Raw genomic sequence first — 18,954 nt, forward strand, 5'->3', positions numbered from 1 at the left:
CCTAAGTAGCTGAAATATTTTACTTGTTCTACAGGTTCTCCATTCACAACACAGTTGACATTTTCAATGATTCTGCCTATTTTCATTGTCTTTGTCTTTTTATTGCTGACCTTCATACCATATCTATTACAACAGTTATTCAATTTAGTCAGAGAATCTTGCAGACTTGTAATGGATTTATTTAGAAGTATAACATCGTCCACATAAAGCAAAGAGCTGACATTTTTTGATATCATGTTTAATACCACTTTCCTTCATAATGTGATCCATATAGATAATGAATAACAGTGGGGATAATGTACATCCTTGTCTCACACCAGATGTAACATTTAACCATCTTCCTGTACTTCCTTCAATTCTAATTGCTGACTTACAACTCAAATAAAGACTAAGTATTGCTTGATATAATGCCCTTTTGCTCTGTAAAACTTTTATGTACCAGTATCCCGATGATATAAGTCTTATGAGTTACAAAACTTGTCAGGACGTAATTGCTTATTTTTATTGAACTCTTTATTTATATTATATTATAATGTGGTTTCAATACAGAAAATTTCCCACAAATTTTTACCATGTCTATTGTTTTGGAAGACTGGAATAAAAATATTCCTATACCATGAATAACATTCCAACCAACCTGAACAGATACTATACTGTAGAAGCAAGAAAAACAAGTATCATTGTTTATCATTAAATACAGTACAGAGACATTTACAGTTTTTTCTTTTTCTTTTATGTAAAGAAAAAAGATCTATAAGAGAATATGTATATAACTTGAAATCAGTTTGAATTACATTTGAGATATTAGATATAATCCACCACACCTCAAAAAATTTTAATTTTACAAATAAAATTCTACTAGAAAATGTTGCAACTAACTACCTTTGTGAAAATGCAACTGCTTAACACAGAAGCAACATGCATACACTAAAGCTAGTTTCTGCCAGTGGTTTATACACATATAGATGAGGAACTGTACAGCAGAGTGGATAAAGAAAATGTGGAGCCCTCCCACCAAGAAAATTTTGATTTGGAACCTCCTCCACTTAGGCATGAAGTTGAAAGAGCAGTTAAGCAGCTCAACAGCAAAAAGGCCCCAGGTGCAGATGAAATCCCAGCAGAGTTAAATAAGGCCACAGGGGATGGAGGGATAAGAGTATTTCATAGATTGATTACAAGGATATGGGAGACAGGATCATGGCCTAGAGACTGGAAGAAGTCAGTTTTCATACCATTATGCAAGAAAGGTGATATGAAGACATGCAAGAATTATAGAACTATTAGTTTGATATCTCATGCAAGCAAAATTTTATTAAAGATAATGCTAAATAGGATTGAGGCCAAAGTTGAGGCAGAGATGCCTGAGGAACAAGCAGGTTTTAGGAAAGGTAGGGGCACCAGAGATCAGATCCTTTGCCTTAGACAGATCATAGAAAAATATAAAGAATTCAGACTCCCTCTGGTAATGTGTTTCTTAGACTACTCTAAAGCTTTTGACTGTGTTGAGTATGTGAAACTGTGGGAAGTAATGAAAAGAATGGGTTTTCCTCAACACACTATCAGGTTGATAGCCAACTTGTATAAGGAACAAGAAGCCACAGTAAGAACAGGTGTTGGATTGAATGACTGGCTTTAAGTTGGAAAAGGAGTAAAACAAGGATGTTTACTTTCTCCTCACTTGTTTAGTATATATGCAGAGGACATCATGCGTGAAGCATTGGATGAGCTCAGGACAGGAATTAGGATAGGATGTAGATTGATCAGTAATCTGAGGTATGCTGATGATACAGTACTCCTTTGTAATGACATGGAAGAACTAGGACTAATTCTTAACAAAGTTAACAAGATCAGTAATAACAGAGGACTTCAACTCAATTCTAGCAAGACAAAGATCATGGTTCTCAAAGGAAAAACAAACAGAGAAGCTCTTGAGAAACAAGTTTACCTTAATGGAGAAAGAATTGAGGAAGTCAGCAAGTTTGAGTACCTGGGATCCATTATTAATGTGAAGAATTGCTGTTCAGAAGATGTCATAAAAAGGTTACGAATGGCTAAAACAGCAGTCAGAGACCTGTCTAAAATCTGGAAGGATGGATCTATCTCCATGGGAACAAAGTTGAGGATTTTAGATGCAGTTGTTTTTCCAACAGCGACTTATGGATGCAAGACTTGGAACCTAAAGAAGCCAGATAAGAAACGGAATGAAAGGCGTACAAATAAATGGGTGTTAGAAAAGATTAGTAGAACTTTAGGGCTCCTTAAGGATATTGACAGAAGAAAGTTAAAATATTTTGGACACATAGAAAGGATGGAAGGAGGACTTCTCAGAACAGTAATAGAAGGTAAAGTTCCTGGAAAAAGAGGCAGAGGTAGACCATCAATGAGATGGATGGATGACGTTTGTGGAGTGACTGATCTTCAGAGAGTTGAGGCTGCCAGAAAAGCAAACAGCAGGACTACATGGTGAGGCCTGGTGTGGAACATCACCGAGCATCGGAGTGACCATATGGCATCTGTAGATGCCCAGTGAACATAGAGAGAGAGACTATAATAAATTTAGTTTAATCCTTTATCCAAGTGTAAGCAAACGAAGTTTGTGCCTGAAGTATCCTCAGGACTGAGGCAACTCGTGGTAAAGGTAGACCAAGCTCTCATCACTTGTTGTCTTAGTATCTCCCATAATGCAAAGCACATCTTCTTGCAGACATGTATAATGCTATGCATTAAGGGAAGGGTCACTACACAGGTTTTGACCTTTATTGAGGTCTCGTAAGTGGGAGCCAGACCCAGAGGTGGTGATACTAAGGTGGAAGCAATGGAGAAGTCATATTTCCTGAAGTCCTGAAGATACTTCAGGCACAAACTTTGTTTGCTTATCCTTTATCCAAGTGTAAGCAAACAAAGTTTGTGCCTGAAGTATCTTCAGGACTTCAGGACTTGGTTAGACTATAATAAACTAAATTTATTATAGTCTAACCAAGTGGGAAAAAACTTCCAACATATTTTTCTAATCCAGAGTTATTTAATAATAAGGTGAGACACCTTTGGGAAACTCGTATAGGTAAATGTGACTTCTCCATTACTTCCACCTTAGTATCACCACCTCTGGGTAGTGGCCCCTTCCTTTAATGCATAGCATTATACATGTCTGCAAGGAGATGTGCTTTGCATTATGGGAGATACTAAAACAAGGAGTGATGAGAGCTTGGTCCACCTTTACCACGAGTTGCCTCAGTCCTGATGATACTTCAGGCAAAAACTTTGTTTGCTTACACTTGGATAAAGGATTAAACTAAATTTATTATTAAATTCAGTAAGAGATTTGGTCACTTGAATTTCTTAAGGATCAGATGGTGGTAGAAAGGATTCAAAGACGAGTGGTTAGAATGTTTAGTTCATAGGGGGAAAAGAGGGGAAATGATAGAAACTTATAAGATATTAAAGGGGTTTTATAAAACTGACACAAAGGAAAATTTTCAATATATGTAAGAGTGTGCTAATAAGTGTTTGTGTGGACTTTTTCGCATGGAAACTGGTGAATGAGTGGAATGGATTGCCAGAATTAATTATGAGTGCCATGACAGTGAATGAGTTTGAGGAGAGGTTTGATCCATTTTGTGTGTACAATAGTTTGGATCTCTCATAATGAGTCTCCAAACTCCATGGAGATACCGTATAATAATAATATTCTTCAACAATCATTATTCCTTTTGTTTTCCATGCAGCAAGGAAATATGAAATTTCTCTTGGCCTACTCAGTTAATTTTCTTTAATACTGTGATTTTGCTTTCCAAAACCATACTAGCCACCCTTCTTGCCTTTGATTGTGTGGATCATGTACCTGTTGATGACGTTTTCTCCTTATATAACCTAAGTAGTATTTTCTTTGTTTGCGCAAATAAAAGCACTGAAATTGTGAAAATACACAGGAACATGGAAAATATCAACTACACTGGCAATGTGCAAAACCAAGAGAACAAGTAAAATTTCAGACATTTAGTCACAACTTTAAGGAAGATAGCAAATTAAATAAGAAAATAGACAACAGAATAAGCAAAGTTTATATGGATGGGAGTTAAGTGAATAAATTTATATGAAATAAAAAATAAATCAGCCAAAACATTAACTAACACTATACAAGGCAGTGCAGAAACCAATATTAACTTATGTATCAAAGAGTAAGTTTAGGAAGAAAGTACTTGATCCAAATGAGTGAATGAGTGCAAAATCACGGTCTGGTCACTGAAAAAACAGAATGATAGAGATACATTAGCAAAACAGGTGTCTGATGACAGGATGAAAGGAAAAGAACCCAGAGAAAAACTAAAAATCTAGTTAATTCAATAAAATTAGTAGTGTCTTAGAAGACAAATATAAGATATACAATACCAGAGTCCTGACAAATAACACATTAATTTCAATGAAAATTGTTGATAGAAAACTAATGTGAATCTAATCATATACTATTCAGAATTCCTAATACTAAAGGAATTTGTTGATAAATGTAAAAATGAATATGTCCATGCACACACACCTACTCTAATCCTTATTATTGAATTTATGCTTTTTCAAATTATACTAATATTAAACATTTTCTACCTTAAAATCTGACAGTGAAGCCATGAGATCATCCAGCTCCTTGGTGGCAGATGATGCTGTTGGTGCAGGACTGGAAGTGACAGGAGGTGCTCTATGAGTTTCATATGTTATTGTTGTTGCAATCTGAGTTTTTGGAACTTGCTGACTTAATTTGTAGGCAGGACTGTTTAATGAAATAACAGTATTACAAAAATAAATAAAAATGTAACAAGTTATATAAGCACAAAGAAAGCTTAATTGTTAAGTGTTAAGATTAAAATTTGTCTGCACTTTTTATAAAACAGCAAAACAAAATCAATATTTTAAAATTTTAAAGTTTTTTTAAGCATTTTAAAGTATTACTTTCAAGTATTTTAAGTATTTTAAATATTCACTTAACTAGAATATTTTTTGATTTCATGTAATGAATTGCTAGTATTAACACTCCTCCTTTTTTGTTCTCTTTCTTTCTTTTTTGGAAAACATTATTCATCTATAATTTTATCTTATCAAAGAATATCATTCTCAATCCATTTCTTTTTTTTTTATACCAATTATTTTTTGGAAAACTGAATAAGTTTCACAATTCTTCTCCCTTATTATTTATCAATTAAGACAGCAATAATTACATATAATTAAGAGCTAGTAATGATTATTATTATCCTCACATGGAACACCTCTGCAGTTATTTCCTGTCAATGGCACAATATTTCCCTTAAGAATTGCTTGTTAAACAGTTCAAATTTCACTTGAAGCATGAGGAATATTTATATTGACTTAGCCAGTATCACATTACAGAGGTGGTCACATTTTTCATTACGCAGAACAAAAAAACCTTAGAGAGAACACAGGCAATTATAGTGGCTTCATTGCCCTAGTAACTTCAGCGACAATTCCAACCAGCAAGTCTCCTTTGGTAAATCAATGGTCAGTCTGAAATTATCCAGCCATTGCATCCCATTCATCACTAAATATATATTAATTTATATATATGTTCAGTAATTAAGGAAGGAAGTAATAAAGGTGATACCATAGCAATGTGGTATTCATGATAAGCCACCTCATTAACTTCTGACCTCGGGTTATTTTTTCCCCATTACATTCCCTTCTTAACATAGTATTGTTTTCTTTTTAAGGACAGATTGATTCTAAGTTTATAATCAATATGCTTATTTGATGACTAAAGCAACAATTGAAAATAGCACAATGCAATAATAATACAAATCGAATGTAATGCAATTTGTGATCCATATCCATTTAGTAAAGCTGGAAATTATCAAAGAAACAGTCTTACTAAATAGATATAATCCAATAACAACCCAAATAATAATTAACGACGTGTTTAACAGTATACAGCAGGCTTAACATTTTGACTAATTTCGCTCTTGTTCTACATAAATTTATTCAGTTGATGTCCCACCATACCAGCTTTACTTAAGGGTTAAAGATGTATAACTGAGAGGAGACTTCCACATGACCTTTAAAGGAATGCAGAGAACCAACCAGGGCATGTGACCTAAAGAGCAATCCTCACCTTCTCATGATGAACCTTGTAAGGTATCCTGGATGCTGAACAAACGAGGATGGGCTGGCAATTTTATATTTAGCCAACCAAATTGTATTCTTATTGACATAAGCCACAATATAAAATGATGGCACAACATGACAGAATTTCATAGCCTTGTGGCAACAAGGGTCCCTGTTTTTGGCAGGGAACTGGGCCTAACAGCTGTCTTTTTTCTGTTCTGGAACAAATCCTAAAACACATCCCAGCTCAACATCACTAGAGTTCAAGATCAGTAATATCAACATAAGAAGCCTAAATGGCAAAGAAATGGAGCTAACTGAGGAATTAGATAAGTACCAGATCGACATAATAGGGGTGACAAACAAAAAAGACAAAAACTGGTGAGATCTTTCTGAGCAATAAATACAAAATGTTATATTCAGGAAATGACAATCAAGGAAAAGAAGGAGTAGCCATAGTATTCAAGACTAAATACCAAGCTAATCTTCTTGAATGGCAAACAGTCTCAAGTAGAGTGATGTGGACAAATATTAGAATGGGGAACTGGACAATGACTTATTTGTGCTTATGGTCCCACAGAAGATTCTACAAAAGTAGAAGTGAAGGATTTTTTGAGGCTTTAAAGAAAGCAACTGACACAAAGAAAAATGAGAAGTTGGTCCTTGTTGAGGATCTAAATAGAGTGGGAAATGATTGTCACACATACAGAAATATTTGGAGAAAAGAGCAAAGATTATAATAATGGCAAATACCTGTTGGATTTCTACTCAGGACGTGGACTCGTTAGGACTGGTTCCTGGCAAATAAGTCAGCTTGTGCTCTTACAAAATACAGTGACAACAGTGAAGATGGTAAATTAAATATGGAAATAGACAACAGAATCAACAAAGCTGGTATGGTAGGAAGTCTGCTGAACAAATTTATATCTAATAAGAGAGAAATTAGTCAAAACACTAAATTAGTTGTATACAAGACAGTGTTGAAACCAATTTTAACTTATGGATCTGAGCTGGATTTAAAATAAAACACTTTACTAAACACAAAACTAGAGACCACAGATAGGAGAGTATAAAGAAACATTACGGGGATTGAACAGGAAGGTGGGGACAGGAGAAGGGGACATCTGTGGAAGTTTATGTGTAGTTAAGAAAAGGGTGAAAGCTTAACATATCTTTGATTTCTCTCACAAAACTATGAGTGATAATAATAATGGCAAATACTTTATATATTACTGTTATTATTCAGGCCTCCATGGAGTCAAAAGACTCATCGTGAAAGATCCCTCCTAGGAAACAAAGTCTATCATACCACTCCTTAAATGCATTGACCGTTCTCGCTCTCATCAGGCAATGCATTCCATGGTTCAACCACCCTCCATGCAAAGAAACCATTCCTCACCCATTTTCAGTTTCCTTTCATAACTTCCAGGGATGACCTCTTGTCATCACTCCTTCCCGCTGTTCGACCAAGCGAAAGAACTCCCCAGTGTCAACCCTGTAACCACCTCTCAACAGTTTAAAAGTCTCAATCATATCACCCCTCCTTCTTCTATCCACCAAACTCCGCAGTCCACACTCCCTCAGCCAATCCTCATAACTAACATTGTACTGTCCCGACACCATCTTTGTTATCTGCCTTTGTACCCTTTTCACAGTTAATTTATTCCCTTCAAATCCTGGGGACCAGATCTGAGAACAATAGTCTAAGTGTGGTCTGATCAGAGTCTTATACAATGGAATGATAGCCATTTTATCTCTGCAGGTCAGTGTCCTTCTCATTATTGCAGCAATCCTCTGCGTTACCTTCACCACCTTTGCAATATGTCCCCTAAATTTCAGGTTTCTATCAATCATCAAACCCAGATCTCTTGTCTCGCCTACTTCCTCCAGTTTAATTCCTCCCATAGAGCATGCAGCATCCCATCGATGTTTCCCAAACCTCAAGACCTTACATTTTGCTGCATTAAACTGATACCCCCATTCATTTTCCCATCTATCTAGCTTATTCAAATCTTCTTGCAAGGCTAACACATCTGCACTATTACTAATAACCCTTCCCAGCTTTGCATAATCCGCAAACAAAAGAATATCCCATTGCAATCCATGGCCAATGTCATTGATATAAAGGTTAAACAATATAGGTTCCAGTACTGAACTCTGTGGAACCCCACTTGTAACCTTCTGCCTCTTTGATATTGCTCCACCATACACAACTCTCTGATACCTATCAGACAGCCAATCCTGAATCAAGTTGACCAATCTAACATCCAGACCTATGTGCTGCAACTTGAATATCAGCTTATCATGTGGCACCCTGTCAAATGCCTTTGCTAAGTCTAGGAAAATGGCAGTATATGCTTTTCCCTCATCTAATGCTCTTGTAACTTTATCATAAAAGCATATTGCTAAAACAAGAGCACCCCTTCACACTTGTTGGATTTCTGCTCAGGATAATGACTGGTTATTACTAACACAATGTTCCAACATAAAAATGTGCACAAATTCACATGGAGAGAAGAGGCAAGGAATAAGAAAAGTCTCATTGACTATGTTATTGTTGATAGTGATGTTTTCCCCCTGGTGGAGGACACTAGAGTGTACAGAGGATTTAAAATTGGAAGTGATCACCATTTAGTCTTCAGCAGGATAAAATTGAATTTCATATTGAAAAGAAAAAAGTTTTAAAGTGAATAAAAGTTGAGCAGCTCTCAGCTGCGAACTGCAGATTAAAATACACAAACATGATTGAAGAAAAAATGAAAATGAAAGAGTTTGAGATCAGGAACAAAACCTTGGAGATTCAGTGGCAAGCCCTGAAGAAAACATTGATTGATTCAGCGAGAGAGGCATGTGGTGAGGCTGTCTGCAAAGATTGAAAAATGAGAACTCCATGGTGATCACTGGAAGTTAAGGAAACAGTGAAGGAAAAGAAGAAAGCATATCAAAAGTTCACAGCACCTTCAAATAAGTCAGCTTGCACGCTTAGAGAATACACAGAAAAATGTAAGAAAGCTAAACACTGTGTAAAACTAAGTGTTTAGCTTTCTGAAGACTTTGGTAAGAACATAGAAAATAAATATCAAGACGGCAAGATATTCTGGAGGTTGTTGAAGAAGCTCAGAAATGGAGAAAAGAGTGCTGTAAAAGGAATTAGGGATGAGTAACAAAAACAGGAGAAAAAGATATCCTTGAAGTATGGAGCAATTACTTCGAAAAATTGCTAAATGAAAGAATCAGGGACAGCACAGTGGTAAAAAACACTGACCAGCATGCAATCAGGAATACATATCCATACTTGAAGTAGAAAAAGCCATCAAAAGTCTGAAATGTGGATGTGGGATTTCTGATAATTAAAATGCCCCAAATTTTGGGAAGTTTTATGCAACCGTATTTATTTAAATTCATTGATTTCTGAGTGCCACCACAGATTCTAAAAACAGTCTTTCTTTTTGGAATTTACTATGTAAAGCATGGTTGTTTTTCTCCAAGAGATCCTGTAGGTTGTTTCCAAAACATGGTCTGCAAGGCCCGATTGACCTAGTCATGATTGCAGATGTATGACTTGTGTTCTTCTAAACAGATGGTTGTTGATCTGCCTGTCTGTCCAAAGTAAGCTAGCTTGCAGGAACAGGGTACTCTATATACTCCAGAACTGAAAGAGGGGAGCTGACCTTTGGTGGAACGGATAAGGGTAGTAAGTTTACGGTGGGGCTTAAACACTGTGTGGAGGTTTTACTTTTTTTTTAAAGGCCTGGCTATTTTTTCTGATGTGCCATAGATGTAGGGTATGGTAATGGCATTTCTGAAGTCCTTCTGAAGAGATGGCCAGGGAATGGGGAAGGAACTGATTTTTTTTTTTTTTAATTGTGCAATCACTGCAGCTAATGGAAAGGAAGGTGCTGTGTATGTGGTTGAGTTCAGTTGAAAGGGAGGTTCCACTGTAACAAAGTTTGTGAGTGCTATTGGATAGTTTTAATAATGCCATATTGTTGAGAGTGGTGGTGGTGGTGGTGGAAGAGTTTTTGAATGTACTCGCTTGTGTGAGTAAGTTTTCTGTATACAGAGAAGGAAAGGTTACCATTAAGAAGGTGTATTACTAAGGTGTCTAGGAAGAGTACATTATTGCTATTTTCCTTTTCCATCATAAACTAGATTCTTGAATGTATGCTATTGAAGCGAGTGAGGAAAAAGTCTAACGTGTCTGAGGTCATGAGGCTAAACAGAGAACATGTCGTCAACATATCTTGGCTAGATAGAAGATTTGAGAGGAGCTGAGTCTATGGCTCGTTTTTCAAAATTTTCCATGTAAAAATTAGCAGGGGGGGGGGACCCACAGCAGTTCTCTCTATCTGTTGTAGATTTTGTTCTTCCAAGAAAAATAACCAGAATTAATGGCAAAGGAAAAGAGCTCTAAGATATCAGAAGCAAAGATCTTTCTGTAATTAATTCTAGATTTCCATTCTTTTCGTACTTACTTTTCTTTCTTTGATCTCCCATTACTGTTTTCAACTGTACTCTTTCATGATGTCTTGTGAGTTTTATATGAGACTCCAGCAATTCCTTTGGGTTCTGTGTTATCAATGTATGATTTCCTGCTAGCTATTTCCAGTAATTTTCTTTGTTTCTTGGGAATAGAGTTACAGAAGACACTCAATCCCCCCCTCCCACCCACACACCTCTAAATTCATTACAGCAAACCTTGTACTATAAACGCACTATTTCTCCAGTCCCAGGAGTTTGTTATGGTAAGGGTCTATAATGTGAATACATGGGAAATAAATACATTAAAAGCACTTTATAAATGAATATGTGTAATATTTCCTTTTGCAGATAAAAGTCAACAATTATTATTATTATTCGTGACACCTCCAAGGAGTCCATAGACTCATCGCGGGAGGACACCTACAACTCTCCGTCTTCACCACTACACCAAACCTCTACTACCACTACCAATCATCTGCATCGACACTATCTACTTCCCATCATCATCACCACAACTAATATTTTTTGTCTGTAAATTGCATGTGTTCTGAAGGGCTGAACTGTCTGTATGTGGGATGAAAAAACAGAGTTTCCGGGGGGGGGACCCTGCTACCTCTGTATGAGACTGGCTAACTTACCTTCAATTGAAAAAGTCCATATAAAGATTCCTCTCGTCACGACGAGAATCAAACTTAAGCCTTTTCTAATCAAATGGCACAATGTACAGTCGTTCTTATAATTGCTCTACGGAGGTGCTTATTATGTTCTGGCATTTCTATAGCAGTGCTCATTGATTAATTAGAAATTCATGATCTTCTCTCTTATATTACTGTATACAATATATACCTAGTGTTTTGATCAGTACATCTGATCAGCTGAAGCTATAAATTAACCAGGATTGATGAAGGATAACTATTTGAAGTAACCCTATGCTTGCTGATACAATACAAATACATGAAGAAATACAACAAAAGCATTATTTATGAATCATGTTTAAATTTTCTCAGCAGTGATGTTCACATCCCAAATGATAATCTGGCATTTCTGCAGCAATGCATATGAAAAGTACACCTTGCTTCATTATTAATCAGAGCATAATACCTACTAAGAAATTATAGTGCTATCTACTAGTGTCCTTATATATTTCATGCTAAAATGTAATCATGGCTAAAGGTCATTCAAGCGCAATGATACCCGAAGTGTCAGTCATTTTCTTTTATACATCAACATAACATACCAGTATGATGAGCAAAAAAAAAAAAAAAAAATTGTGAACAATTATTAATATATAAAATCAGTAAAATAAATTTTAATTAAAGAGTAATCTTACTAGTTAGCACTATTGTTAACAGCATTTTGAAGCTCATCAAGCAAACTTTCGACTGAAGGACGGATTTCTTGAATTCCACTACTGCCAGTACTGCCCGTTGGCGATACAGTTTTATTTAAGGTATAGCCATCTCTAGTAGGAGATAATGCAGGACCATTAACACTATATGTTTGAGGTGCTAAAAAATAAAAATAATAAGTTCTTAATATGTACCATCAATAAAACAGAATAAAAATGTATGTATATCACAATATAATAATAAGTACAGAGGAGCAATGTATAATTTTATTTATAATGTTAATGCATTAATATGTGCAGTTTTTACAAGTAAATTGTAAACTCAATTATGCAAAAACTATTGAAGAAAAAAAATAACATGTGGAAAACAAGAATCAAACTTTGGAGTCTAAGTGGCAAACTAAGAAGAAAACTGATGATTCAGCAAAAGAGGCTTGTATTGAAATTGTCTGCAAGGATAGAAAAATAAAAACACTATAGTTAAACACAAAAAGTTAAAGAAGCAGTCCTGGAAGAGAAGAAAGCACACTGAAAGTACCTAGCAAATAAGTCGGCAGATGTCCTAAAAGAATACAGAGAAAAATGTAAGAGAGCTAAGGTATGTGTGAAAGTAGCTAAACAAAAGTCATGGGAAGACTTTGGTAAGAATATACGAGGATGGTCTGAAAAGGTCTCAGCCTAACAATGAAAAAACAAATTTTTAATTTCAAAATTATTTTTATTTTTCAACATAATCTCCCATAAGACTAATAAATTTATTCCAGCGATGCTCCAGCACCATTATCCTGTCCCTGTAGTGGTTCTCAGTAAGATCTGCAAAATACCCCTCTACAGCTGCAATCACCTCTTGATTCGAAGAAAAAACACTCACAGCGAGGAAGTGTCTTAGTTTTGGGAAGAGATAGAAATCAGAGGGAGCCAAATTTGGGGAATAGGGTGGATGTTCCAACAATTCATAGTGCAGATCTCTTAATTTTCCCATTGTCAAAACACCTTTGTAGGCGGGTGCATTTGTCCTGATGAAAGATGATTTTTTTCCTTCTGAAAACCAGGTCTTTTCTCACGGATTTTTCATCTAGTCTGGTTATAAGATTGGAATAATATTTCCCCGATTATTGTTTTACCCTTTTCAAGATAATCAATAAACAAAATCCCAAAACACCGATGCCATGACCTAACTGACTTTGACTTCTTTGGTGCTGAACAACCAGCCCCTGCTCACTGTTTTGACTGCTGTTTGAATTCTGATGTATAATGGTGAATCCAAGTCTCATCCATAGTAATAAATCGATACACAAAATCAATTTTATTTTTGTTAAAAAGCTCCAAGCATTGTTCAGAGATTTTCATGAGAGTGCGTTTTTGATCTGCCGTGAGCAAGTGGGGCACCCATCTCATGCAAAGTTTTCTCATTTACAATTCTTCATGTTAAATATATCCTGCACGTTTTTTGAAATGCCTATAGTCTCAGCAATTTCATACACTTTGACTCGCCAGTCATCCAATACTATATCGTGCACTTAATCAATGATTTCTGGTGTTGCTACACTTTTTGTATGTCCTTCACGTCGATCATCTTTAAGGCTGGTACAGCCAATTTAAACTTGGCAGCCCATTTCTTAATTGTCGAAAACGAAGAAGAAGAGTGCCTATAAACTTTTATGAACTATGAATGAATTTCTTTTGGTGTTAAACCTTCTTTTACAAAGAATTTTATAACAGCATGATACTCAATTTTATCCATTTCAAGGGATGCAGACAACACTTTTGCTTCAGACAGCTGTATAAAACAAACTACTTGATAGAATGACTTGTAATTTCACCAAGATGCTTATGCCAGATGTACCAACTTAGAAAAAAAAAAAATCTTGCCGATAGTGTTGCCATCTATGGTTGAGGTCAAAAACTTTTCAGCCCCTTGTATAACATAAATATCAGGAAGGTGGCAAAATGTTCTGGAGGTATTGAAAAAACTTAGAAATGGAAGAAAGAGTGCTGTAAAAGGAATCAAAGATGATAAAGGTGACATGAAAGCTGAAGATAAGAATATCCTAGATGTCTGGAGTAATTACTTGGAAAGATTGTTAAATGAAACAGGCGGTAACAGAACATTTTCAATAGGAATGCAAAGAGGAATACATATCTTGAGGTAGAAAAAGCCACTTCAGGTTAACGATATTCAACCTGAAATGCTTAAGCACGGAAGTATAAACGTTTTGCAGTGGCTACCCTGAAAAATTCCAAGGGCTTGGTTAGATGCCAGATGATTGGAGTGGAGTTATTAATTAATAACTAAATAATTATAAAAAAAGTAATAAATCCGAATGTGAAAATCAGAAGAATTTCTCTACTAAATGTTCCAGGTAAGAATTTTGCAAGCATAAATGAAACGGTTAAATGAAACAAGAAGTGACAGAACCATAGTCAGAACCACGGTCCCTCACTACTTTCTTGGAGAAAGTAGTGAGGGACCGTGTACAGCATTGAGCAGATGAGGGTAATGTTATCTGTGAGAATCAACATGGATTTGTGAAAGCACGCTCTTGTTTTAGCAATATGCTAGATTTTTATAATAAAGTTACAAGAACATTAGATGAGGGAAAGGCATATACTGCAATTTTCTTAGACTTGGCGAAGGCATCTGACAGGGTGCCACATGATAAGCTGATATTTAAGTTGCAGCACATGGGTCTGGATGTCAGATTGGTCAACTGGATTCAGGATTGGCTGTCTGATAGGTATCAGAGAGTTGTGTATGTGAGAGTTGAGACAGAAGGTTACAAGTGGGGTCCCACAGGGCTCAGTACTAGGACCTATATTGTTTAACCTTTATATCAATGACATAGCCAGTGGATTGCAGGGGGATATTCAGTTGTTTGTGGATGATGCAAAGCTGGGAAGGATTATTAGTAATAGTGCAGATGTGGTAGCCCTGCAAGAGGATTTAAATAAGCTAGATAGATGGGCAAATGAATCGGGGTTTCAGTTTAATGCAGCAAAATGTAAGGTCTTGAGGTTTGGGAAACATCGATGGGATGCTGCATACTCTATGGGAGGAGTTATACTGGAGGAAGTTGGGGAGACAAGAGATCTGGGGTTGATGATTGATAGAAACCTGAAGTTTAGGGGACATATTGCAAAGGTGGTGAAGGTAACACAGAGGATTGCTGCTATTATGAGAAGGACACTGACCTGCAGAGATAAGAGGGTTATCATTCCGTTGTATAAGTCTCTGATCAGACCACACTTGGACTATTGTTCTCAGATTTGGTCCCCAGGATTTGAAGGGGGATAAATTAACTGTGGAAAGGATACAAAGACGGATGACAAAGATGGTTTCAGGACTGTACAAGGATAGTTATGAGGATCGGCTGAGAGAATGTGGACTGCAGAGTTTGGTGGATAGAAGAAGGAGAGGTGATATGATTGAGACTTTTAAACTGTTGAGAGGTGGTTACAGGGTTGACACTGGGGAGTTCTTTCGCTTGGTTGATCAGCGGGAGGGAGTGATGACAAGAGGCCATCCCTGGAAGTTACGAAAGGAAACTGTGAGCAAGAGGGTAAGGAGTGGTTTCTTTGTGTGGAGGGTGGTTGAGCCCTGGAATGCATTGCCTGATGGAGTGGTGGGAGCGAGAATGGTCAGTGAGTTTAAGGAGTGGTATGACAGACTTTGTGTTTCTCAGGGGGGGGACCTCCCCTCAGTGAGTCTTGACAGACTGTCTTAGGAAGGACCTCCCTCGATGAGTCTTTTGACTCCTTGGAGGCCTGAATAATAATAATAATAATAATAATAATAATAATAATAGTGCAAAGTGTTCAAGAGAAATTGGTAAATTTCAATAATTGAAGAAAAAGCCATTAAAAACTTAAAAGTGTGAAAAGGCAGCTAGAGTATGATGATATTCAATTATTATTATTATTATTGAATAATTATTATTAAGAGAGACCTCCAAGGAGTCAGAGACTCATTGAGGGAGGCCACATACTACACACACCAGCTATCATACTTATTCTTGAATTCATTCACACTGCTTGCACTCACAACATCCAAAGGCAATCCATTCCAATCGCGCACCACCCTCTGAGAGAAAAATCTAGCTCTCACACACTTATTGGCGGCCTTCGTTCTCAGCTTCCAAGGATGCCCTCTCATCCTTTCTCCACCCTCCATAAATTGAAAACTTCCATCAATTGAAATCCTGTATAATCCTTTCAGAAGTTTGAAAGTCTCAATCATATCACCCCTTTCTGCTGTTTGCTAGTCTCTGACTCTACAAATTCTCAATCTGTCTTCATAATCAGTATTACACAATCCTGATATCATTTTTAACACTCTTCTTTGTACTCTCTCCGAGTATCAGAATCACAACAGAAACCAGGAGACCAGACCTGCGCACAATAGTCCAAGTGAGGTCTTATCAAGGCCTTGTAAAGAGGCAAAATGACACCCTTATCTTTATGTGTAAATGCTCGTTTCAGCATTGCAATTATCTTTGGAGTTGTATTTGCAATCTTTGTCACATGGCCCCTGAACTTCAACTTCCTATCTATTAACACTCCAAGATCCCTAACCTCATCAGTTTCTTCTAGCCTAATCCCACCAATATAGTACGACACTGGATATCTAATCATGCCGAAGTGAAAGACTTGACATTTACTGACACTGAACTAACATCCATTTGCCCATGCCCACAGTTCCAGCCTATTCAAATCATTCTGCAAATTCTGCATATGAGCAGCATTCCTGATTATCATACCTATCTTTGCATTATCAGCAAATAGCTGTATGTCGCTTGTCAAATCCTTCCCAATATCATTAATGTACGGATTGAATAACAATGGACCAAGCACTGATCCTTGTGGTACACCACTTGTTACCTTAAACCTTGCAGACTCAGATCCCTCGTATACCACTTTTTAATATCTGTCAGTCAGCCATCCTCTTATCCATGCTAATATTGTATAACCCAAACCCATTTTCTCCAATTTATGCAAGTCTGCCATGCTGTATTCTGCCTTAGCAAAATCCAAAAGTGTTATGGTGTATCCATTCCCCTTGTCTAGTTCAATGGTAACATTGTTATAGAATGTGAGTAAGTTGCTAAAACATAACCTTCCCTTAGTAAACCCATGTTGTTCATTATAATGTACAGATTTACTGATTTTTCAACCAGAAATATAATTCAGAGAAGCTGGTCAGAAGGTGAAAATCCAGATGACTGCAGTACAGTTCTTGTAGTTCTTATCTATGAAAAAGGAAATAAAGCTGAATGTGAGAATTACACATTCATTTTTCTAAGTGTTCAAGGTAAGATTTATGTATGTATACTTGAAAAAAAGGCTGAAAAAAATTGGAAGAGAAAAACTGAGAAAATAAGCTGGATGCAGGACAAAGAGGTTGTCAGAATCAGATTTTCACATAACAACAGATAGTTAAGCAATCATAGGAATATGAAAAGGATCTACAAACCAGCAAACTACAGCCCAATAAATATATCAGGAGGGGTTGTTAAAGTTTTGGAAAAGTTTGTGAAATGTAAAATAAAACAGTGGGTAGATAGGGATATGATACTCTATAGTGGGCATTATGGCTTTGTAAAGGGTAGGTCCTGTCTTACAAACTTATTCACATTTTATAATAAATGTGACAGCATAATTGGATCAAGGTAATGGCTACACCATGATACTGCTCAACTTTGCAAAGGCATTTGACAGAATACCACATGGAAAACTATTACAAAAACTGGTGCAAATGGGAATGGATACGAGGCTAGTAGCATGGATAAGGGTTTGGCTGATGGACAGACACCAGAAGGTAGTATATGGTGGAGTGGAATCTAGGAGAATGATGGCAAGTAGTCAGGGGCACACCAAGGGTATTTGCCGCCCGGGTGCAAACTTTTATCGGCTGCCCCTAATACTGCATTATATAATCCAAATTAGATATTAGCTACATAAAATGCAGCCCTATCAATGTTGCCGCCCGGGTGGGGTGCACCCCTTACACCCTTGGGTTGGCGTGGCCCTGCGAGTAGTGGAGTACCACAAGATTCGGTATTATTGTTATTATTATGTAACACCTCCAGGGAGTCTAAAGACCCATCGAGGGAGGGCACCTATTCTACAACTCTCCACCAACTACACCAATGCCATCTACCACCTGTCGCCACCACCACCACTAATATTTCCACAGAGAATCACAAACATCCATGCCCACGATGGGATTCGAACCCGCAACCTTTTGGCTGGAGAGCAGATACGCTAACCATTCAGCCAACCAGGCCGGCAAAATGATTTAAATAAATTGACATTGTGGGCAGAGGACGATGACTGTCAATTCAATGTTGTAAAATCCAACAATATGCACTTTGGATTGAAAAGGTTGCATATCATGTTGCAGGAAATTGATGAGGTTAGTGACATGGGGATAATGGTGGACAAAGAGTTGAAGTTCAGAGGACATATTACAAAAGTTGGTAAAAGAGTTCAAACAATTACTTGGATGTCGAAAACATGCTTTACTACCACATCTTTACTGCTGTGTACAGATTCGGTCACCTGGGTTTCTTGGGACAGGAAGTGGTCGAAAAGATTCTGAGATAAGTGACCAAGATGGTGACAAGTCTGAGGAATACTCCCCTACAAGGATAGGTTGAAGGTTTGTGGGTTACAAAGTTTAGTTGATAGGTGGGAAACAGAAGACATGATAGAAACTTTTAAGATATTAAAGGAGTTTTTATAAAATTGATGCAAGTGAAATTTTTCGATATGTGACAAATAGCAAAGTAGAAACAATCCATGGAAGTTGTGTAAAAGTGTGGTTAGTAGGGGTGTGAGGACCAGATTTTTTGCATGGAAAGTGGTGAGTGAGTAGAATGAATTGCTAGAATTCATTGAGAGTTCTCTGACGGTGAATGGATTCAGGGCGCGGTATTATTATTATTATTTGACACCTCCAGGGAGTCCAAAGACTCATCGAGGGAGCGTGTGCCAACAGCATCGAATGATTGAATCCCTTC

The 18,954-nt window shown here is 36.9% G+C and overlaps 1 protein-coding gene across 6 annotated transcripts in view; it reads right to left on the reverse strand.

The window, feature by feature from the left end:
- Positions 1–18,954, reverse strand: part of LOC150107833 (paxillin-like) — a 344,681-nt gene that overhangs the window by 126,496 nt on the left and 199,231 nt on the right. For all 6 annotated transcript variants that reach the window (XM_090392082.1, XM_090392081.1, XM_090392080.1 and 3 more), the window contains exons 4-5: positions 11,918–12,095; positions 4,600–4,762 (exon numbers count right to left, since the gene is read on the reverse strand). In XM_090392082.1, the coding sequence (XP_090248208.1) occupies positions 4,600–4,762; positions 11,918–12,095 (341 nt within the window). The remainder of the gene's footprint in view (positions 1–4,599; positions 4,763–11,917; positions 12,096–18,954) is intronic.

The sequence above is a fragment of the Typopeltis vanoorti genome, chromosome 4, assembly GCF_054136105.1.
Source record: "Typopeltis vanoorti isolate ZY-2024b chromosome 4, IOZ_Tvanoo_1.0, whole genome shotgun sequence".
NCBI lineage: Eukaryota > Metazoa > Arthropoda > Arachnida > Uropygi > Thelyphonidae > Typopeltis > Typopeltis vanoorti.